The 25,206-nt window shown below is 34.7% G+C and overlaps 1 protein-coding gene across 1 annotated transcript in view; it reads left to right on the top strand.

Annotated features, from left to right (window-relative positions):
• Window positions 1-25,206, top strand: part of LOC145285890 (von Willebrand factor A domain-containing protein 3A-like) — a 333,383-nt gene that overhangs the window by 161,240 nt on the left and 146,937 nt on the right. The window contains exons 12-15 of the mRNA XM_080134354.1: window positions 1,287-1,418; window positions 4,182-4,320; window positions 7,869-7,972; window positions 14,021-14,196. Coding sequence (XP_079990480.1) covers window positions 1,287-1,418; window positions 4,182-4,320; window positions 7,869-7,972; window positions 14,021-14,196 — 551 coding nt within the window. The remainder of the gene's footprint in view (window positions 1-1,286; window positions 1,419-4,181; window positions 4,321-7,868; window positions 7,973-14,020; window positions 14,197-25,206) is intronic.

Genomic DNA, 25,206 nt, shown 5'->3' with positions numbered 1-25,206 from the left:
TGAAAGCTCTGGTAAATGACTTGCATCATTATTATTTTCAATATATTAAAAAAGAGAGAGGAATGAACTGAGCAGAGTAGAAAGAGGGTTCGGGAGAAGGAAGTAACGGGAGTGAGGCATAGGGAGAGGTCGAACTTCTCTTTCTTTGCTCCTCCTCCGGTCTATTAAAACTTTGATCCTGCTACCGTAGAAGTACAAGGTGCCTTCAATAAGTTTCCAGACATTCTCTGTATAGGCTTTCAGAATTGTCGCAGATTTTTAAAAATTCAGTATGTTATTGCTATACATCTTGTGAGATGACTGACCAATTTTTATGATTTCATATTTAAATGAATAGCTGCATCAGGAATTGGAATACACCCTACTAAAGCTTGATTGTCACAGCTGGTGAATTTCAAAAATGCAATCTGGGCGTGGGGATACTTTAAAAGAACGATATGCAATAAAATTCTGTTTTAAACTTGGAAAAAAAAAATGCCACAGTAACGTATGGAATGCTTCAGACTGCTTTTGGGCAATCTTCTATGAATCAAACATCAGTTTTTGAGTGGCATAAGAGATTCAATAAAGGGAGGGAGTTTGTGAGGAATGATGAAAGTTGTGGGAGGAGTAAGGAAGTCAGAACAGTAGAGATGATTGGCCAAATAAATGAACAAGGACCGCCGTGTATCTTTAGAGACAATAAGTGCACAGTTTGATGTCAGTGTGGCAACCGTATACACAATTATTCGCAAGAAACTGAAGATGCAGAAGATTTGCACAAAGTTTGTTTGGAGGGTGTTCAGAGAAGATCTGACTATTTGACTAAAGTGTACATCAAGACAGTTCATCACCCTCCATATACTCCAGACCTTTCTCCCTGTGACTTTTGGTTATTCTCTAAGGAAAACCTTAGTGGCTGTCGTTATGAGACAATTGAGATGAAAAAGGCTGTAACGAGGATCATTGACACGCTCACACAAGAAGACTTTTATGGGCCTTCCATAAGTTGTTGGAAGGGTATAACAAGTGCATTGCAGCCGGAGGAGATGACTTCGAAGGGAACGAGAGTTTCCTATGTGTACTATCAATAAAAACGGCCATACGAAAAAAAAAGTCTGGAAACTTATTGAACGCACCTTGTATCAAAGTTTTAATAGAAACATATTGCACTTTTTAACCTCTCCTATTTATTTATTTATTTATTTTCGTTTTTTTTAAGGCCTCAAGCAACGCCGGAAGAAAATTACATTAGATTATTTTTATTTCATGTTTCTCTTTTTGATCCTTGTGGTTTCTGCTTTCAGGAACAAATATACACCAGCAAAGACATTAGCCTTCTTTTAAAGGAAGTGCAAACGGCACAAGAGACCATTAGTAAAATACATGATATGAGACAAGGCATGATGGGAAATGCCTTGGTCAATATCATGGATGAGGTACAGTGAAACATTGTTATTTATTTATTTGTTTATTGCTGTTGTTTGTTTGTTTGTTTGTTTGTTTGTTTGTTTGTTTGTTTTTCTTTCTTTTTTTTGACCGGTTTAAAATCTTCTTTAAACATGGTAGGAAATATTTTAAACTAGTGTACCCCCTCCATCAGAAACGATAGAGAAAAAATGATGCAACGCTAACATGAATTTATCTATTATATGATAAAACTCAAATCGCCTTGCTTGTGCGTTGAAACTGTTCATCCGGTTTACAGTTTCCGGTTTGAAAAATACTGCACATGCCTAAATAAATAAAAACAAAGCCACGAAAGCTTTTTTTTTTTTTAATCGACAATTTTTTACGTTTAAAATATGCAAATAAAAACAAAACTGTAAATCCTTTTTGCTTTTTTTTTTAAATTTTACATCAGTGTTCTACAAATTTTATTTGTATTTTTCATTGCAAGTTGGAATCGTTTTCAGACAAAAACAAAACAAATATGTTTACAATTTAAAGTCTTTTATATATTCTGTAATTGAAAGTTTAAAGACGTTAAAATTACTCAGATCAGCTTGCCTAGGCGTTGAAAACGTGTTAATAAAAAGAAACTCCTCAAATACCAACACATAATAACATCTAACGTTTTTATAACTGGAACATAACAAAAAATTGTACAATGAGTAACTATTACCAAAGGCAACAATAGTTAACTGGTTGGTTAAGAAAAAACAAAGAAATTAAAACCATTTAACTGGTAAATCCTGTTTTTCACTGTAACTGTAACCAAACGCAATAAGTGTTACTTTTCTTACGTATTTGCTTTAGTTTTTTTTTGCGATTTAAACTATTTTTAAGTTTTTTTGTTTCATTATATCCTGTAATTGTCAGTTTAAAGACGTTAAGATTACTTGCAAATGTTTATTATTATTTGAAGATTATGCAAACAATAGACTTTTTAGTCTGGTAAAAACGAGCAAAAATTATAGCTGTTGACTTATGATAAGTGCTCTACACCATACTCGCTTTCGGGAAGAGTCACACTTCTTTGTTTACAAAGCCATTTGGCAGAAGTGACGTCAGACAAATTTTAAGGTACGGATGATCAACACTGTATATAATATAGCTTTTAAAAAAAAAATACATACAAATATAAAAATAGAAGTTTCGGTAAATTTTTACTAGGTTTTCACCTTAGCATTTTCCTTTAAAATGACTTCTTGAATAGGTTTTCGGGTATGCTGAAAACGAATATCGCATTTAAATTTTCCACAAATAAATAGTTTTCCAGATATTAAACAATGTAATTCCTTATGTTAAAAGTGGTGGCTATTGTTGTACATGCAAGCGCACATATTTATTACATAATTAATATACTCACTATTCTGTAGCTAGCTATAACATATACTGACCCAACGGGTCATGTGTAGTCTAGTATTCATATAAGTTCATAGAATTACGTCAGCAATTTAATTTTTAATAAATAATTTACTTTTTATTATTACTGATGATCTAAAGAGAAAATATGCACCATTGATTTTTATTTCAAGCGGTGGGGGATGTCTGACTTGCTAATTGGTTTCCCATTTTCTCCTCATCGCTTGAAATATTTTCATCCAGGCGCTAGAAAAATGCACGTTTTTTTTACTTCTTAACTTTTTTGTGTGATGGGACATGTTTATATTTATGTATATACAAATAAATATAAAAATGGAGGATTTTTATCTTTCTTTGTTCACTTTAGATTTGACCTCTAGGCATGTTCTTTCTGTTTTTGAATATAATTTTCTAGATCAAATATATCATAGACAGTTAAATCCTCACTAGAAAAAATTCTGGCAGCCAAAAGTTTATATCCCGCTCTACTTTTTCTTTTTTAATTCAATTTTCACCCCAAACAAGGCACAGTGCCACTTTGAAGTAGGGGGCTACTATCAGGGACATAAGTTGCAGGGATATTATGAAGGGAGATGAGCAGCAAGATGTCTATTCACATTACACTTGAACTTCTGCATGTCAGTACAGTTGGGAAAGCAGAATTCTGGAAGAGAGTTCCAAAGTCTAGCAGTTCTGTGGAAGAAAATATTGGAGTAGAAGGCTTTCTTATATCTAGGGATCTCTACTGTGTAGGGGTGGGATTTAGCTGCTTGTCGGGTCTGTCGGGGGTATTTATGCTGAGGAGGGACAAGGGCTTATAGTTTATCAGAGCATTCACCATTAAAATACTTGTAGAACAGGCAGAGGGATTCAACATTTCATCGATGGGACAGAGGCTGAAGCTTAGATGACAGTTCAAGACCTATCAGGTTGGCAACTCTCTTTTGAACCCTGTCCAGCAGTGAGAGACTAGTAGCAGATGCATCAGGCCAAATGTGACAACAATAGTCCATACATGGGCGAATGGTGGCCTTATAGAGTTACAGGATACTTTTAGGCGTAAGTAGCTTTCTAGCACGGTAGAGAGAGCCCACCTTCTTCATAACAACCTTGGCAATGCTCTCAATATATTTGTTCCAACTCATGTTCCCTGTGAACGTTAGGCCAAGGAGTTTAAAAGAAGTACTTTCAGTTAATGTGTTTTTGCCCATTGCTATTGGTGGTAGAGAAATTTTCTTGTAATTATTCAGAGATTTGGAAATTTATCTAAGGAAATGTCAGAAGCACTAAAGAAAGACCTCCAATCTGTAGTGGAATGGGAACAAAAATGGATGGTCACATTCAATTTAGCCAAGACTAAGCTTGAGAATCTTAGAAGTGTTTTACTTTTATAGATTGCCTGCGAAGTGGAAAAGTTGCCGCCGTCCAAACTTATACCGCATCCACCAGGACATGACAACCCTCTAAAGATTGATCAACTCAAATGTCAGCCTCAGTCTTCATATGAATGGATTAAACAACACGGACTCAAAGGTGAGAGGCATTTCTTTCTCGTTTCTTATATTCACCAATATTATGCTGCGTAACAGCTTCAGATGGTGAAACTCCCGTTATCTACAAAACTACTATCACAGCACATGTCTCCTGTATCATCTGACAACTAAGTTCAGTTTCTACCCTGTTGTTGTTGTTGTTGTTGTCGTTGTTGTTGTTGTTGTTGTTGCTGCTGCTGCTGCTGCTGCAGCAGCAGAAGGAGGATGAGCAGGAAAGTGAGGAAGGGCAAGTGGAAAAAGCAACATTCATTCATTCATTCATTCATTCCTTTTGTATGAATCAGACGGTTATTGTTGGCATTCGTTTCCCCCGAGATCTTTCTAGTTAGAATTTCTTTCTAGAAAGACAGTACAGTACTTATGGGAGGGACCATGTGAAGGTTGCCCACATCCCTAAGTGAAAAGTGTTTCTGTGAAAAGAACTGGATTCAAACTTGGCACACCCGGGTTGTCAGTTCATGTCGTGAACCGCTTAGCCACCGCCAGCTCCCTTCTGTTAATGTTTAGATATGTCCAATGAAACTACTACTGAGAGGAGAAGAGATGAAGGTCGGTGGTTAGTTTATTAGTAACTTAAATCCAGTCATGAACATCCAGTTGGCATCTTTCTGTCTAACCAACTACAACAACAACTTCCTGCTTGGTTCTGCAGATGCTGCACTTAAGATAGTTGTACCAGTCAATGGAGGGGAAACCCTCTATACTGGGACAATTATTATTTTTGGTAACCAGAGTGCCCCCTTTTTGCCTACTTTTAGGGGAGCTGGTTTTTACCCCACATTAAAAACGGCCTTGTGCCTAATTTGCTTTGGTGGGGAAGCAAATAAATACATCAAAGTGTAGTATCTGTTCTTCAGATGCTACACTTCAATTTCTTGTTCTCTATCAGTGGAGGAGAAGTCCTTCACGACTGAGACAATTTTTATTTTTGTTCCTTTTCTCCACGTTAAAAAACGACCCTGGTGTCTAACTCTGTCCCGTGGGGAGGCATTGTAAATAGGAACAACAATACCTGTCAAGGGAGATTACTCTAAAAGTTTACCTCAGTAGAATGCAACTCATATTTTTCAATACAAAGGAGATAACTTAACACAAGTTACCTGGCATCATCATCATCATCACCATCATCATCATTATCATCATCATCATCATCATCATCATCATCATCATCATCTCCATCTCAAGCAGGTTGCCTGGACCAAACTGACTCTTTCCCTTCACAAGACTTTATCTTCCATGGCCTTAGGAAGATCTTCAAGTTGTAAGCCAGTGTTTTATGTCAATAATTTTGTATACAGTTCCATGTTTAGGATACTACAATACCACATCACTGACGGCCTCATTTTTCTTCTGTAGTAATGTCCGGTATAGATCCTGCTTGTTAAGTTCATTTTTCCCCCGATGAATATGAGTGAAGTAGGAAGTTTCATCATCATTCATTTTATTATCTTATTTCCCTTGGTCAGCCTGTAATCTCAGTCTCTCTGTGATCTTTGCACTTTCATAATGTTGAAGATAGACAAGTAAGGACTGGGTGAAGAGGTCTAGCCACCATCTCCATACAAAATCCAGATCCTAACACAGATCTCGCTAGTATACAAATAAAGGGAAACAACTCATTTAATGCGATTATTTCCTTTGCCAGATTTTACTATAGAAGTAAAGGGCTTAAATCAAATCAAAAATACATTTAAAAAAACACTAAGAAAAGGGAGATAACTTTTATTTTTATATTAATGAAAAATTTTAAAAAAAAAATTTTTTTTTGCATTTTCACCCCAAACAAGGCAGAGTGTCACTTTGATAGAGGTGGTTACTATCTAAGACATACTTTGCAGGGGTACTATGTAGGGAGTTGAGCAGCAAGATGTTTGTGTAGATTACACTTGAACATATGCATATCACTACAGTCAGTCCTAGGGAAGAAACTAGAAGGCTTTCTTACTTCTAGGGACTTTTACTGTGTAGGGGTGGGATTTTGCTGCTTGTCAAGTTTGTCGGAAGTATTTACATCGAGGAGGTACAAGGGCTTGCAGCTCATCGGAGCACCTACCATTAAAATACTTGTAAAATAGGCAAAGGGATGCAACATTTTGTCGATGGGACAGTGGTTCAAGTCTAGCTGATAGTGTGGGACCTATTTGGTTGGTGATTCTCTTTTGAAGCCTGTCTAAGAGGGAGAGACTAGTAGCAGATGCACCAGCCAAAATGTGGCAACAATACTCCATACATAGGAGAATGATGGCCTTGTAGATATACAGTATACTACCAGGCATAAGTAACTTTCTAGCACGGTAGAGAGAGAGAGACCACCTTCTTTGCAGCAGCCTTGGCAATGCCTTCAATGTATCTGTCCTAACTCATGTTCCCCGTAAACGTTAAGCCAAAGAGTTTAAACGAAGTACTTTCAGGTAATGTACTATTAGCTATGGCTATTAGTGGTTGAGCAGGTTTCTTATAGTTATTAAAGGAAAGAAGCTTAGTCTTGGCAGCATTGATTTTTTTTTTTTTTTAAATATTACAAAAGATTCACAGAAAATTATTTTTATTGTATTTATTAAAATTATTCATCTCAGTGAAGAGTTTTTATTTCAATGATATTACAAAAAGATTTTTTTTTGTAATTTATTTTTTTGTAAAAACTTTAGAAGAAGAAACAGAATTTAAATATGTCAGGACTGGCAATATTTCATGGAATTTACAGCATGCCAATTTTACTACAATTGTAAATTATAGCATTATCAACTTTAATAAGGATTTTTTTATAGAAAGATCTTGTTGCAATATATTTTATACAAGGGAGATATGATTACCAAAAGTTGGAAAGTTTTACTTATAGACACTGGCCATAGGAACTGACCAATCAAATCGAGCCATGTTCTGCTAGCAACCAATCAGAAACCAGAATTGCTCCATAAAAATATTGAATCTTTCAGCATTCACACACACGATTTTCCGTGTCCAACACGAGGAAGAATTTGCTCTTCATCTGCAGACTTTTACAATCTGACACTTGTGCAGATCAACCACCCAACAGAAATCCCTACTCTTAGCCTTCGCCTTGGCTTTTACAATTCAAAGCTTCTCTGATTGATGACAGACATTTTATTTGGAACAAGAATTTTTTTTTTTTTTCTGTAAACCAAAAATTGCTTTCAATTCCAAAGATTCATCTTTGGAAAATGTTTTATTTTTATGCAAAATTCTAATAATTTGCACCTTGTGCAAATATTGGACATTATGTGGCTACAAGATAGTAAAAATGTTTTGTTTTTATTGGGAGGAGGTGGAGATCAAACATGTATAAATATATATGTGTATTATTTTTTTATATTGTAACTTTTTTTTATATTGTGCCATTTTTTTTATATTGTGACATTTTTTTTATATTGTGACAGTTTTAGATCTAAGATGTTTTTTATACGATGCTCATTACAAACATGAACTTTAAGAAAAATATACCTTTATATCAATTAACTTTCAAGAAGTTTTTAATATGAATTATCTTTCGTGTTATATTGTAAACAGCTAAGCAACTGGACCTCTATCAAGTGCTTGCACCAAATGCTTATTCATTTCGTGAAGACTATGTCCCTGTCATAGGAAAAGCAGTGCAGTCCCAAGTATATGAGGTAAGTTATACATTTAGGCTGAAAATCTCCACGATATTATATTAAAGGAAATTTGTGTGTGTGTGTGTAAGTGTAAGAATGAGTGAGTTCCCTATGAACTCGGAAACGGCTGGGCCGATTCTTATGAAATTTCACACAAAGGTACTAGATAGGTTTTGTATTGGAATAGCTCTGGAAAGTATCGATAATCAATAGTCTCTGCTATTATATAAAAGGAAATTTGTGTGTGTGGGTGGGTGAGAGATCGTTTCCTATGGATTCTAAAACGGCTGAGCTAATTTTTATGAAATTTCACACAAATGTACTTTATGTACTTGGCAGTGTTCTTAGATAGGTTTTGTCTCTGAATGTCTTCGATATAAGTATTGATAATCGAAAAAAATCCGATGAAAGAAGGAACAGGCGATTTTGACCAAAGTTAACACCTTACACAGCCTAACATGACAAGTGCATTTGAGAAGTTTTATTACCACACAAGCCAAAAGGCTTAACATATAAAATCAACAGTAGGTTCTTTGATATGACAGAGGCGTGTTCAAAATAAATGTTTCTGTCCAGAGAACAATTGAATCATGATACTTGACTTTTGCATTTTAAACTTCAATTAAAACCATTATATAAAAATAATTTTATAAATTCAACACTAGGTTCTCTACAGTGCAATGTAGACTAAAATATGTTGTGGACTAAGTCACTGTGGAAAGGCAAGTGAAGCTTCATTCTAGAGCACCACGATGGGTCCCCAACTAGAGCAGGCAATCAATTGATTTGATTGAAAAATGGTTGATTTCACCAATTTCAATGACAATATAGGAGTGTGAAATATTCGATGATCATCATTTAATTCCAGGCAACGCTGGGTCTCTCTGCTGGTCCTATGAAATGATATAAATTCAGGCGGTGGGAGGCTTTACGTTTTCTTGAAGGTTCATTTATAAAAAATATATATAATCACTTTATGAACATCTACATGATTTCTACTAAATTTCAATTCTGTACAGCATAGAATGATAAAATTATCGCCCACGGAAAGACAACATGATTCCATTTCCGTTTGATGAAACCGGTTTTGTTTTTGTTGCAGACCATCTACTAGTTAGCCAATTGTGTACAAATCTCAAGAGCGATAAGAGCCTTCTATCATGTTTGAAAGTGACACAATGTTCAACGAGCGAGATTGGACCTGCGCTGCTGTACAACTCATGTTCTCTACCGATCCAAGTTATGACAACAGGACCATTGCCAGCACCCTCAAAATGCATCTCTAGATTGCCACGAATAATAGGGACGTGCCCAGGGTGATACAAACAAAGTTTCCTGCCACAGTCTTTGGTGTGGTTTCAAGTGAGGACCACATCATGCCACCTCACATCTTTGAAGTCGGCTTGAAAGTCATTTATGTGACACCATTGACCGAGTATCACGTGACTTAACTTTTCCCAAACAGAAAACGAGGTTTGAATTTCAGACCCCTCTGTGCTATTTGCACCCAAAAGTCAAGATAAAAAAATCAAATGATTTTTAATAATATATTTGAAGCTTAGACGTGGTTTTAAAGACAAATGACTTTTTTTTTTCTTTTTTTCCCCCCCAATGTTTCAGTTTTCTTCCGTTTGGGATATGTGTTAGAGGTCCCCATTTTTGCAATAAGCTATCTGTAGTAGTAGGTGTGTAAATAGCAAATGATACCTCCAGATTTTACAGAAACAAAAAGACACTAGTTACTAGATCCAAATTTGGCTAGCAAAATTCCAAATAAAATATCCGGAGCTAGCGGGAAAACTGCTAAATTAGCAACATCGATGGTGATGCACAAGAATTCCTTTACTTAATTTTAATTCAGATTTCATGTATTTTAATTTGAACTTATTACAATAACAAAAATGAAAACTATTCATCCTATCCACCTAGGTAGATGGGTGATGTACCACAGAAGGTGTGCCTTCTATGAAGCATCTGTAGATACTAGGGAACTTTCTTTTTAAGGGACATGGGTTCGAAATGTGTTGAAATTAGTTTATTGCAAATATCTAAAAATAAAAAAAAAACCATTGGTTTTAAGACATCATAATGTATAACTGACCCCCTATAATGTGGCAATTCCGGACATTTTGAGTGGTCACATAACCTATGCCCAGCGGTTTCAGAGATACAATGCTGTTGGGTGGTCATACTTTGCTAAAAAAAAAAAATGGCGTGGCCATTTCGCCAATTTCACCGTCAGTGGCAGATGTGTTACCAAGCAAACATTGATCAGTGACCTTCAATTAGTTGATTTCTGGACATAAAAGTGCATACATAACCAGCATGAACTACTAGAGTATCGCTTGTTACCAAAATTGATAAAAATTTAGAAACTTTATGACTATTGCGTTATTCGACCACCACCGAGATTCACACCAATAATAATCTATTTAATAAATATGATGCATTTTTCATGACGGGGTGATTGTAAAGAAACTTAAGGTTTTAGGAGCGCAGTTTAATTGCCGCTGAAAATTTAAGGGAGATAACTTTTGTAACCCATCTTGACAAAAATAATAAGAATTTGAGGGAATTTATTAATCAAAAAGCAAAGTAAAATTTAGAACATATTTAAATTTTGTTTCTTGTTTTGAGGTTTACAAAAAAAAATTCAACGTTTTTTTTTTTAATAGCATTGAAACAAAATCTCTAGACTTAAATGAATATTTTTAATAAATACAATAAAAATAAATTTCCGTAAATCTCTTTTTATATCGAAAAAAAAAAAATCCCCATTGATATGAAAAATAAAAGTTTTCTACTTTTTGTCATTTCTTTTAAATGTATTTTTTTTATTTGAGTTAAGTGCCATTAGTTCTATAGGAAAACCTGACAAACGCATTACATGAGTTGTTCCCCTTTATTTGCATACTTGCCTGGCTCATGTTCTGGCCTTGCATGAGAAAAACGAACAAACTAAAAAATTACAATCTCTTAAATTAAATTGACTGAAAATTCTTACTTTCTTGCTTTTTTGGGCTTGAAGCAATATGTAATATCTATTCTGATACAACATATCATCTTTTCTGTCCCACGTCAATATAAAAGAAATCCTTCTAGTCTGGGTCAATTTAAATTTTTGTTTCAATCAAGATTGCTCCTTTTGCAGGAGATGGCTTTTTTTCTGCATTAACTATTAACACTGTGTTGAACTTTTCCCTTATGTTGATACAAGTAAATATGGATACTTTTAACACAGAATGTCTTTATCCACGAATGTGAAATATTTTATAAAAACTAATTTGGATGAAAGTGGAGATAATCACTGACTTATTTGCATGTGTGTAATCCAAGTCTGTAGAAAGATCCCATTTGCAAGCAGTCGAGAAAGGAAGATTATTTCTAATCATTAAAGTCTTTTTCACTTAAGGAATGTGAAACCCACATAACGAAATCTTTCATGGCCAGTTACAAAATAAATTTATGTAAAATATAATTTACTGTCTTAAATTGTGTTCTTTTATGACAACACTATTTCCTGTCTTGGTTTATTGAGCTCTTTTTATTTGATTGGAATTACTATATGAATATTAATATTTATGTTCTCTTTAAGTTTACAGAAGTTTTTGGCTTTTTACTTGATTATATATATATATATATATATATATATATATATATATATATATATATATATACTGTGTCAATTACTTTATTTCAGATTAGTGAAATATCAATATTTCTCTAACTATACGTCACAACAAAATGGAAATTATATCATGAAACGACTCCTTTAAGGTTAGTTATTTCAAAGAATTTTATTCAAGTTCATGCGATATTCACGAAGTTATGATATTTTATTCTTTATCGAAGAATTTCTACTACCCATCGTTTTATTGCAGGTATCTTAGTTATGGGATGATTTCAATATTTTTCCTGATTCCGGTACAATTACCGATTCCGTGCTAAATTTCCAATTCTGATTATTTATAAATCTCTAATTATTTAACTGTAAGATGTTTATTTCCCCCGATTTTCGTAAAAACACGTTAAATATGCAGATATTTTCCTAAACGTCAAAATACACTTGTGGAGTATGATCTATTGATTTTAGCTTTATTGGTAATTTAAAATCAATAAATATTTATTATTTTATCATTATTAGCAGCAATAGAAGATTTTGGTTTAAACAAAATCAAATAAAAAAAAAAGGCAATTAAAGGAATCGATTTGGCATCGGAAAATAGGCATCAATTTTTCCGATTCCGATTCCGATACCTATAAATCTTTCGGTTTTTCTGATTCTCGATTCTGATAAATCGTCCAAACACTACTTAAAATGTTGTTTTAGGACAAAAATACAATGTCTTATCTTGCTAACTTTACTTTTTTTTATATTTTTCTGTCAAAGAATAATAAACAAAAACATATTCTAGGTATGCGCCTCATATAAATGAATTATTTATCGACATATCCACCATTCTTTAAAATAACTTAAAACAACCTTTTGTCCCCCGAGGAAGTAAATTCTTTGATCTTAAAAGGAGTTATGGCTCGAGCAACATCAACTATGTTCCTCCACAAGGCATGCTTTGAAGTAAATTGCTTTCCTCCATCATAAACTCCTTTTTTTAAATAGTGACCAGAGATATTCAATAAGGTTAAGGTCTAGAGTACACGGTGGTCAGGTCATGGGAGTTTCCACAACAAATTCCATAGATTCAAGGAAGGATACAGTCGCCCCAAGTAGGATGAGATGGTACATTGTCATATATAAAAATCATCTGAAAGCGACATGACAATGGTAGGTCATCAAGCCATGTCGACATGATTATCCAAAAGGGCCGTGTACGCATTGCTGGTAAGCTTTACACCCTCTGGCGCCTGGAATGGTCCAACAAACCTATCCTCAATGATTACCGGCCAAAACACAATTCCTTCACCTCCTTGTTGACGATGAATTCTGTAAGGAGTCGGAGTTCTGTTCGGGTTTCAAACTTTGGTCCACGTATCTGGACCATCAAGAGTAGAATGGGCCTCATCCCTAAATAGGACCTGTTGAAAATCCATTTTCATGTAATTCTGTGTCCAAGCCATTCGTTTTTCCCCATTTTGTTTGCTCAATGGAGGCATTGGAAGAGGTTTGATGTTCCTTGCAATCTCATTCAACACATTGTATCGGGCATGGAGCGATTCCATGCAAAAACGAAAGCACTGGTGCTGTTTGAGTTTTGGTTGATTTCCCTGCAAATTTTCCGAATATCACGATCTAAAAGGTTTCTCCTGATGCCCTTATTTTTCTGGATTTGGTGTTCGGGTTGTTCAAGAATGCAGTCAAGATCTCATTTCAACTCCATTGTTAAATTTTTGATGAACAATCCTTCTGCGAGTCCAGCAACGATCCTTTGCTTTTCGATAACCATTATTTGCCTGATTTTTTGGCATTGTAAGAATCTGACTTTTGGCATTGTAAGAATCTGCAATAAAGCGATGGACAGTGAAATTTCTTTGATAATAAATAAAATACCACAACTTCATGAATATAGCATGAATTTGAATAAAATTTTGGGAAATAATAAAATTAAAGTAACCCTTTGATGGTACACTTTTCATTTTTTGTGACGTATATTTAGGGAAATTTTGATATCTTACTAATCTGCAGTAAAGCGATTGACACAGTTTATATATATCCACCTATATATATATATATATATATATATATATATATATATATATATAGGGTGACCCAAAAAAAATAAAAGCTAAATGGAGGCCATCTAGAACATATGCTGTATAACGGATAAAAAAGGCCAAAGACCCTAGTGTCTTGATGCGATGTTTTGAATACAATAAACTAGTTATGACCAAAGTTTCATTTCATTCAGACAAAACACTAAGACACGGGGCCTAATTAGAGTTGGGGCCCGTTTTTTTGGGTCACCCTGTGTATATATATATATATATATATATATATATATATATATATATATATATATATATATATATATATTGGCATCAGAACTACTTTGTTATAAAATTGTTATGAAATGTAGAATGTTGTATGCTCTATAAATATTTTTTCTTTAGAAAGCCATGGTCCAGTTTCAATGGTATGATGGTTCCACTAAAAATGTCCATGTTGACATGGCCAAACTGTTTAACTACCAAAAACAACTTGGATCGGCAGTCAATTTGTACGAGCAAAGAATTGAGTGGCTTTCCACAGGAAGTCGTAGAATCTTTGGAACCATTTCAGGAAAAAAGTATGTTGCAACTATTATTTTTTAAAATTCATTCAACATTCTTATATTTTTGTATTTTATTTTTATTGTTTCATAATCTTTCTTACAGTGTTAGATATCTATATCTTTCTTATTGTGTGTAAATATTGGTTACTTGCATAGAAGTAACCTTCCATATTTCTTGTTGAATTGAAATTTTGCATTTATATATATATATATATATATATATATATATATATATATATATATATACAGGGTGTCCACAAAGTCTGGCTGCATGATCTACATGGTGCCCACAAAGTCTGGCTGCATAATCTACAGGGTGCCCACAAAGTCTGGCTGCATAATCTAAAGGGTGCCCACAAAGTCTGACTACATAATCTACACGGTGTCCACAAAGTCTGGCTGCATAATGTAGCCAGACTTTGTGGACACCCTATATATATATATATATATATATATATATATATATATATATATATATATATATATATATATATATAATATTAAATAAAAAATCTTGTTATTGAACATTTATTCACATTTTCAAAAACAAACTTATAAACCTGTAAGGAAGGTATACAAAATTTTAATTAGTCGACAAGGAATACAAATAAACAAGAAAAACCATATTCCATGGAGTTTCGAAGAATGCAATTCTTCTCGTCAGAGAGAAAAAATTTGAAAAATAGACAATAAATTTTGCAGGTTAATACATTAAAGGAAACAAATAATATAAAATGTATCATATTTTCATAAAAAAATAATTTAACAGTTTGAGACAGTTTATAGGGATTCAATTATATTAAGAAAGCAAAGAAACGAGAAAAAGGGAGAAAATGATATAATAAAAATCCAATGAGAAAGATGGTAAAATCCAGAACGGGAAAAATCCGAAATGTGTTCATTGAAAATCCATTGGTAATCCAGAAAAAAAAAAACAATTATAAATGTCCAGGGTAAAATGCGGCTTCCAGAAAAAAAAAATCAGATCATAGAGAAGTGAAGATTCGTTTTTTTATATACATATATATATAAGGAACTTTGTGCATGTGTGTGTGGTTGTGTTCGTTCTGGTGGACTCCAAAATGGTTGCCCCAATTGTTTTGAAATTTCATACAAATGTATTTGATGTGCCCATTTCGACCAAAATAAAGATCACAATGCATTTGAGAAGTTTTACCACTGAACAAGCAGAACGGCCTAGCCTATAAAATCAACTGTAGATTCTTTTATAAGACAGGGGTGTGTTCAGAATGAATGTTTCTGTTTATAACACAATTTAACCGTGAGATTTTACTTTTGTATTTTAAACTTTAAATCCAGTCATTATTTAAAGATACAAGAGGGAACAATAAAATTGTCGCTCTAAAAAAGATGACATGATTCCATTTCCGTTTGATAAAAACGGATTTTCTTTTATGTTGTAAACCATTTACTGTACAAATCTCAAAAGTGATGGGAGCCTTCTACTATGTTTGAAAGTGACACAATGTTCAACGAGCGAGATCAAAGATGCACCACTGTACTCTCTACCGATCCAAGTTATGACAACAGGACCATTGCCAGCACCCTCAAAATGTAAATCCGGGTGGTTCAATGCTTGAGGGCACAACTCTCGGCTATGGTTATCAGCTTTAGTATGGTTTCAAGTGAGGGCCACATCATGCCACCTCACATCTTCGAAGTTGACTTGAAAGTCAACACCAAAGTATACCTGGATGGGCAAAAGAGTGTGGTGATCCCCTGGTGCAATCAAGTGGCCGTTGGCAGACCCTGGGTGTGGACTCGATGCCAGCCTACAAGTCCAAAGAGACCCAGGCTTGACTTCAGAAGGAGTGCTACAACTTTGTACCCTTCTTCCACTGATCCCTCCCCCGAACTTAACCTGTTGGACTACTTTGTTGCGTCATACATCAGGAATATCACCAATATGACCTCCCACAATAACAAAGCTAACCTGATCACTGCCATCTGCCGAGTATTTGTCAAGCTCCAGCCAGCACTTGTGGAAAAGGTATGCCCCCAATTCCAGACCCATATCAAGGCGGTGATTGAGGCTGAAGACAGCTACATTGAATAGATGTCAGCTCTACTACATAATCAAGTTACCTGAATTGATTTTTTCAATAAAAGTATTAAAATAAATCTGTAGTGTTGTTTTCTTTAGGGCGACAAATTTATCGTTTCATTCTGTAATTTTATAAAATCAACAGAAGGTCCTATATAGTGCAATGTAGACTATTATAACGGGCCCATACAGTACCATCCACACCAGGTGTCTCTAACCTCATCAAACTGCACTCGATATGATAGGTGCTCTTTCGATCGTATGTTGTCCCGCTACAAGTTGGCCTGTTGATCATCTTCACGCGTTGTGTTTCAATGGTGGGGCACTTTGCCTCTCGACCGAATCGTATCCTATCCTGTGTAGTCTCCGGGTTCATTAATCACTCCGTCGGTCCTTGCAGCTTGCTGCAAAATGAATAGTCCTCACTACAAACAAACAGAACCCCAATTTATAACAATAACAATTATTTATTAAGTTCATTACTTCACAACGGCTATTGTCTAAATTGAGGTGACTGACTATAGCAGTGAAATGATGTAAGACCAGACCAGTAAAGTCACAGATTTCCCATTAACACAGGCTAGTTAACGTCATAACATCAGGCCCTGAGGGTCCCTCAAGTTGGGAACGCTTGACCAGCCCAGGCGTTCAGTTTGATGGCTATGACTCTAATAGTTTTAGAATTCCTTTTTCTGAATCCAACCCTTTTTCCTCACCTCTCCCTCAGAGAGAAGTTAAAAACATCCTTTCTCTCTTCCTCTCAGAGCCTCCCCTTGTCTCATCCACTCAGCACCTCCCTCTCTCTCTTTCCTGGGAGGGGGGGTGCTCACACTGATATCTATTAGTAGTTTCTTTGCCCAGCACTGTGTGTGGCCCTTATCACCAAATGCTCCCTCTAATACAAACATCTCCTCCGACATCTCGGAGATAATTCCAATTCTGTTCCCATTTTTTGAGATAATATACCATCTGGTTTGCCTGTAACAAGCCCGTAATGACAGCTCGGCAACTGGTCCTATTTTGCTAGCTAATCTTTACATTTCTCTGCACTCCTCCGCTCCATGCATTCATGACACGATAGTGTCACACTACAAGGTATTGTAGATTAAGTCACTGCAGGGAGCATGTGAAGCTTCCTCTCAGTAAACCTCGGGGGAGGGGGGATCCCCGACTAGTGTAGTCAAAAATGGGAGATTTCACAGATTTTGATGACAATAAAAGCATTGAAGTGTGAAACATTTCTTGATCCTCATTCAATCCTGGACAACATCGGACCTTCTTGCTAGTATATATATATATATATATATTTGTGGAAACTTCTTATGACTTGGTTTTTAAATAAGGATACGAAAATTAGGTGATATATTAATATTTGAATGGGCTTTTTTTTTCATGGAGGATGCCTCCAGGTTAAATGTCTTTTCATATGCTTCTTTTCCGTTAAGGGAATTTTCTTTAAACAATGTTCTATTGTCAAAAGTGTTTTTATTCAAGAAGTCTGAAGAAATGCTGGTTGTGAAAACTTTCAAACGCCATAATGCTTGAAATTGTCGAACTGGTATGGAAACAATTGTAACTTAAAATGAAATACACTTCCTGTTGTTATCAACACCTTTTTTGAAGTCTTGGTTTTGTTTATACAGTATATTAATGCTCAATTATGAAATATGATAATTTTGTAGCTTACTTTTTAAGTCATCTCTCTTTGGCTTAAAACTTATTGGTATATGAAAATTTACTGGATTACACAAACCCAGTAAAACTCATTATATTACATACAAGTCTATATATATATATCGAATTTTAATCATGTCAAATCACATTTCAGTTTCTTTTGATGGATTGATTGTTGCTGTTTCTTCTGATGAGTTAAGGGCATAATAGATTCACTGATTGACATAATAATTAAGTGATTGATTTTGCACTACGAAACAGATACTGTCAAGAATTGTATAACTGAATTAAAGGAATAAATTATAAGATGGTCAACATCATGAATTTTGGAATATAACTTTTTGTCATTTATTTTCTATATTGCTCTGTAATTACATTGAGCTTCTTAAATAAGGATTGATATATAAGAAAATATATTTCTACAGAAATATATATATATATACAAACATATATATATAATATAAAGCTGGATGTGTGTGTGTTTGTGTGTGTGTGTGTGCGCGGTCACGAATAGGCTCCTATCTGGTTGACTATTTTAAAAAACTGATTACATATAATGATAGAAGATGTATCTAGACACAGGAATGGGTATGTTTGATCTGGCAGAACGGTGGTTCATTAAAATTGTGAGGTCTGCATTCGCGCCTGGTCCACAAAGTATGGAGATAAAAAAGTTAAAAATTAAAAAAGAATGTTTACAAGTGTTTTTGATATAGATGTACATAAGAATACTTTGATAAGTATATTTTATCTTAAATAGGGATGGTATAAAACTGTGGGGTCTGCGTTCGCGCCTGGCATCCACAGAATGGAAATAGGCACAAACTTTAATAAAGACTTTTCATATCTATCTGCGTAAGTATACTTTGATAATTATGTTTCAGTTTGAAGAAATATGGTATAATAAAATTATGGAGTGTTCGTTCGCACTTGACCTCCATAGAATGGAAATATGTCACAAAGTTTAACAAGGTTTTTTTATATAGATCCACAGAACATTGTGATAAGTGTTTCAGTGTGAACATGTATGGTATAATAAATTATGGGGTTTATCTATTTTATTTTTACTCTCATCATATTTTGCTTTGGTTTTGATACCCCCAAATTCGAAGCTATCTCTTTACAACCCTTCCTTTTCATAACCTATCATACTTTCATAAATCAGAGTCCATTTTCTGTAGGCTGTTTTTGAACCCAGTCAACGACGGGTACTTTTGCTAGTATATATATATATATATATATATATATATATATATATATATATATATATATATACTTGTTTATTGTTATATAAACATGCTCACATCCCGCTGCTACAAATAGCCACTTGTTTCAATCAAACAACAGATATCATCAGGCAGCGACTTGACTATTCAAAAGTTCAATGAATAATCTATAGGTTATTCATTGAACTTTTGAATAGTCAAGTCGCTGCCTGATGATATCTGTTGTTTGATTGAAACAAGTGGCTATTTGTAGCAGCGGGATGTGAGCATGTTTATATAACAATAAACAAGTATTATCAGCTCTTTTTATTGAGCACTATCTAACAACCTCGTTGAATTCATTAGTCCATTACTTTTGAATATAAAAAACCCCGAGTATATATATATATATATATATATATATATATATATATATATATATATATATATATATATATATATATATATATATATTGAATTTTCAAAAGTCTACAACAATTTTAAATACCTATACAAAAAAAGTTTGGAAACTTATTGAAGACACCTTATATGTTGACATGTTGCTTACATGTTTTCATCTTTTACATGTTTTCTGTTTCTTTTAATCATCGCTATTTCGTCTAGTGGTTGCTATAAAAATAAGCTTCTTTTTATGAAGAGAGAATTTGCTGAAAGTTTTCTTCAAGGTTTTGTTTAGAGATTATTTACTCAGGAGAGAGAGAGAGAGAGAGAGAGAGAGAGAGAGACCAACGTTCTCCCAGCTAATTATTTATCTCTTAACTCAACTTTCTACATTAACTTAAATGAGTGACGCACATGGAAAGAGGCATCGAAGTAACATTCATTGAGATTATCACGTTTTCTACATTATCTGCAGTGTCTTATTCGCACAGCTTCCACGGAGATACTGACTTGAGAACATTTTTTTTTCTCCCAGCTTGAAAAACGTGATGTCATTTGTCATATCGGTCTGTTTTGTCTACAGCGTTTGACCTGCTGCCCCCTGCCTCAACTTTAAATCACTCATTTCTGGAAACGATTCTGTTTTGCAGACCTGGATTATTATTATGCATTCAGTGTGACCCTTGCCAAAATTCACACTAGCTAACTCAATCCCTTAGGGTCCCTTATAGCGATGCAGAGTAGATTTGGATGTTCAATCTGTAATCGAGTATTGTGTGACAGAAATAATAAGAGGAAACGCATAACAACAAAAATGGTAAATTTTACTTGATTTCAAAGAAATTCACGCATGGCATCAAGTTGTAATGCCAACTGATGTTGGGGCAATAGCCACTTGTTTCAATCAAACAACAGATATCATCAGGCAGCGACTTGACTATTCAAAAGTTCAATGAATAATCATAGGTTATTCATTGAACTTTTGAATAGTCAAGTCGCTGCCTGATGATATCTGTTGTTTGATTGAAACAAGTGGAAATTTGTAGCAGCGGGATGTGAGCATGTTTATATAACAATAAACAAGTATTATCAGCTCTTTTTATTGAGCACCTAACAACCTCGTTGAATTCATTACTTTTGAATATAAAAAAACCCGAGTATATATATGTGTGTGTGTGTGTGTGTGTGTGTGTGTGTGTGTGTGTGTGTGTGTGTGTGTGTGTGTGTGTGTGTGTAGTAAGATGATTGATAATTTATAATTAAAATTAAAAATTAAAAATCGGTTTCCTAAGGGAGAACAAACAAAATCAATAAATTGTACGATCGTTTCGGAAACGATGTTTTTATTGAAATAGACAATTTTTTTTAAACAAAGTCGCCTTTTTAATTTTAATTATGAATTATCAATCATCTTAATCAATATTAAAATAGCTCTAGTATGTATATGCCTATCGAGCTTATTATATATCTACACTACAACGAGCACTGTTTATAACTTGACACACCTGGTAACAAAACCGGAAGTAAATCTTTCAAAAGCTTCTGCACATATGACAGTGTAACGTTATTGTGTATCTGCACCGTGAGGACATCAGCTTTTATTGTCTTGACATACTATTACCATCATCATCTTTCAACTGTAGACGAGATAATGGAGTTCATACGCTTATGCCAGATATCCTGGTTCTGCATGACTGCTTGCCATTCAACATTAGCATCCCTTGCAATGACATCTGGGTATGTGAGCATCTTACTTCTGGAGCGGGTAGTAGGGTTCCACAGAAGTAGGCAAGAAACAACTTTATTTACTGCTCTAAACTAATGGCCTGCAAACTGAACATATCTTGCTTTGACAAGAGATGATGCAAATGAAAGTTCACCATAGATTTTTTGTTTGGTCGAATGGGTCTTCCATGAGAAATATTATACATTAGAACCCTGGGATACGGCATTAAAAATTAGTAAAAAAATACAGTACAGTATATAATACACATGTATATAATCAAATAACATTATAAATAACACTATAAAGCAGGGCAAAGACCGTAACCAGGGGCTGGAAAAAAACATTATATTTCACATCGTAACCTGAAAAAATCGTATTCTAGGGCCACCATATCCTGGTGTTCTACTGTACTCTCATGAGAAGGTGGGTATACGTACCATTCAGGTGCGTTTCCAATTTTTTGGAATGTGTCTACGTTTCCAAACTATAGAGGAGGATGAGCCGTTACTGTGTTATTTATAATGTTATTTGATTATATACATGTGTATTTTTATTTAAATTTTTCTGAGAAGAAACGATAGTCACATTTTTTATCATGAAGGGATTAATCTCGTCATTAAGTTTGTTTACCGGGTTGGGCATCATTAAATCTCTCCAGAGAATTAATTAGCTGTGCTGAGTGACAATCATCACTGTTGTTCTAGAAAGAAAACTACCAACTGCTGAATTCTCTCTCTCTCTCTCTCTCTCTCTCTCTCTCTCTCTCTCTCTCTCTTGCAGTCAATAGTGTAGAGAGAGAGAAAGAGAAGTTATACATCCGAGAAGAAAAAGAAAAAGACAAGAATACACATACTGAAAAACGAAAGAGATAAAGACCAAAAGTTGATTTGATCTTTGTCTTTTCAAACATACTCAACGGTGAACAATATTATCAACAACCTGTCAACTCAGAATTGGCATACAATTTGATTTGCAATAAACTTGTTAATGGCTGCTGTAGATGCATTTAATCCAACAACACAATTGTTTTGATTTACTTGTCTCTTCACGAGGCCAAAGTTCGGCAAAAGGTTTTTAATATGAGGAAATACAACTCCAACAAAGGGGGCACTAATCCTCGTACCAAAAATGTAGACAATTAACAAATCATAACAAACATGGAAGGAAGGCGGAGATGATTAATAGTCTCCTTCACTTGTAGTCTTTATCCAAAATCATGATGCAGTGCTTATTTAATCAGGGTGGCACAAATATATTCTGACTGCATCTCTTTTAGTCATTTTTGCTTCAGAGTCATGCAAAAAAGGCACTTCTGCATTCTTTGTGCCACATCAAAAGATAAAACAATTATTGCATTCAATTATTATGGAAAAAAAACTCACCCTCTTTTTGGTCCTCTGACAAAAAAGGGATTGGACCTAATAAATTCACTCCCGTTCATCCGTTTGTCTGTTCATTTGTTCACACTTTTCTAAATAACCATGCCTTGGATTTTTTTTTTCAAATTTTGCACAAATATTAGTCATGGTGAAAGTAAAATTTTGCCAGAACGGATTTTTTGGGATAATTCTGGTTGTACCTCTAGGAGGTATTATAGGGGTAAAATTGCCCCCCAAAGCGTCCGTATGTTCGCACTTTTCTCAATAACCACGCTTTGGATTTTTTTTTTAAAGTTTTGCACAAACATTAGTCATGGTGAAAATAAATTTTGCCAGAACGGATTTTCCGGGATAACTTTGGTTATCTCCCTAGGGGGCATTATAGGGGTAAAATTGCCCCCAAATCGTTCCTCTATTGATTTCTAAATAACCATGGCAAGTGCTCGTCCGAGCTCCAATCTCTGGTCCTCCCCCTCGCCAATCCTTCATGATAAACACCCGTCTAGCTAAAACCACTGTCAGTAATTTCCCCCACTCTTTATCTGTGCCTAAATCAAAACGTAGATTCCATGAACATAGCTTTTTTCTGAGAAGTGCACGCCTGTGGAATTCTCTTCCGTTTGTCTGTTTCCCACCTGACTACAACTTGGACGTCTTCAAGTCCAACATAAAAAAATTCCTGATAAATCGCCCCCTGAAGTAAGACGCTTTATCAAATCTCCAATACCAACTATTACTATTATATTATCCCATCGATTATTGTACACAAAATGACCCTTATCCCCGAGTGGCTTACGGGCCTTATAAGTGGTGATCCCCATGTAAAAAAGAAAAAAACACGATTAAGATTTTTTTTTTAATTTTCACAAACATTAGTCATGATAGAAGTAAAAAAAATTTTCCAGGATGAATTCATTCACTAGTGAAGGTGGGACCCGGCATTTTTTTTTTTTTTTTTTTTACAAAATTGCATTTCACTTGAAAGATAAAGTGTAGTTTGCATTTACATGTTTCCTTTTAATGTGCTGATTATCGTTGAAGGAAAAAGCATTAGCAATGTTTTATTTATTGCGTTTTCTTTTCTAGATTTTTCTTTTAGAAGGAAACAAAATCAAAGAAAAAGAATAGACAGAAAGGAAAATGGCGCATTTCTTCTTATCAAAACTGGATCTCTAATCTGCTTGAATAAAGAAAGAAAAGCTGTATAACGAGCGTGAAAGTGGGTGGAGAATAGTCTACCACTAATATCATACATTTTGTTTGGTTTGGTTGTTTTGTTTTACGGCATATCAACCCTTTTCGGATTATTTTATGCACAAGCCGGTCATTTTGATAAAAACTTTTACGCTTCAAACTCTTTATATCTTCAGATATTTATTCATGGTGTTTGGTTTGCTTGTTTTGCAGAGGAAATTGCTCTTTTTGTTTTGGGCTTTGCAGAACATGATTGAGTTTTGCAAATGGAAAGGATAAAAATAATAATATCAATGTTTGGTGCATTTTAAGTCGGGAAGCCAATATTTTCAGATGGCCTGATCTCTTAGCTTCATGTCTGACATTTTATTAATTGTTTTAATGATTCATGGTTGATCATTGTGGTACCAGGACTGATTTGTTTTGGTTAGCCGCATAATGCAGACTACAGACTCATGTACCAAGTTGGAAATTTAATGTAGGTCATCTGTAAAGAAGGGGCATTACTAGCAGCATCTTTATCATCAAAATCAAAGGCTGTAATAAAACCAGGCGCATGCATACTGTGTGATGATCTATAAGGTGTCTTCAATAAGTTTCCAGACTTTTTTTATATGCACACTTTTATTGATAGCACACATATGAAACTCTGTTCCCCTTTGAAGTAATCTTCTCTGGCTGCAATGCACTTGTTGTACTGTTCCAACTTCTCAAAAGCCACATAGAAGTACTCTTGTGTAAGCGTGTCAATGACTCTCATCACAGCCTCTTTCAATTTCCTCAATTGTCTTATAATGACCGTTTCTAATGTTTTCCTTGAGCTTAGGGAATAATCAAAAGTCGCAGGAAGCAAGGTCTGGACTATACGGAGAATGAGGAACTGTGTTGATGCTCATCTTGGTCACATATTCTGTGACAATGGTGAAGTTGTGGACTGAACTCTTGGGACAAACTTCATCCATATTTTCAGTTTCTCATGAATAATTGTGTGTACAGTTCCCACACTGACATCAAACTGTGCACTTATTGTGTCTATAGACACATGATGGTCATTATCCATGGAATTCTTTATTTGGCCAATCAATTCTAGTGTTCTGACTTCCTTACTCCTTCCACACCTCTTAGCATCCCTCATAGACTCCCTACCTTCCTTGGATCTCTTATACTACTCGATTCATGCAAGATGGTCCAAAAGTAGTCTGAAGCATTCCATACGTTACTGTGACATTTTTTCCAAGTTTAAAACAGAATTTTATTGCATATCGTTCTTCTAAAGTGTCCTCACGTCCAGATCGCATTTTTGAAACTCATCAGCTGTGACAATCAGACCTTAGTAGGGTGTATTCCAATTCCTGCTGTAGCTGTTCATTTTAACCTGAA

This window comes from Euprymna scolopes, chromosome 10 (assembly GCF_053919585.1).
Source record: "Euprymna scolopes isolate OS-2025 chromosome 10, ASM5391958v1, whole genome shotgun sequence".
Lineage (NCBI taxonomy): Eukaryota > Metazoa > Mollusca > Cephalopoda > Sepiida > Sepiolidae > Euprymna > Euprymna scolopes.
The sequence above is the reverse complement of the archived record's forward strand: the minus strand, read 5'-3'. Positions and strand labels throughout refer to the sequence as shown.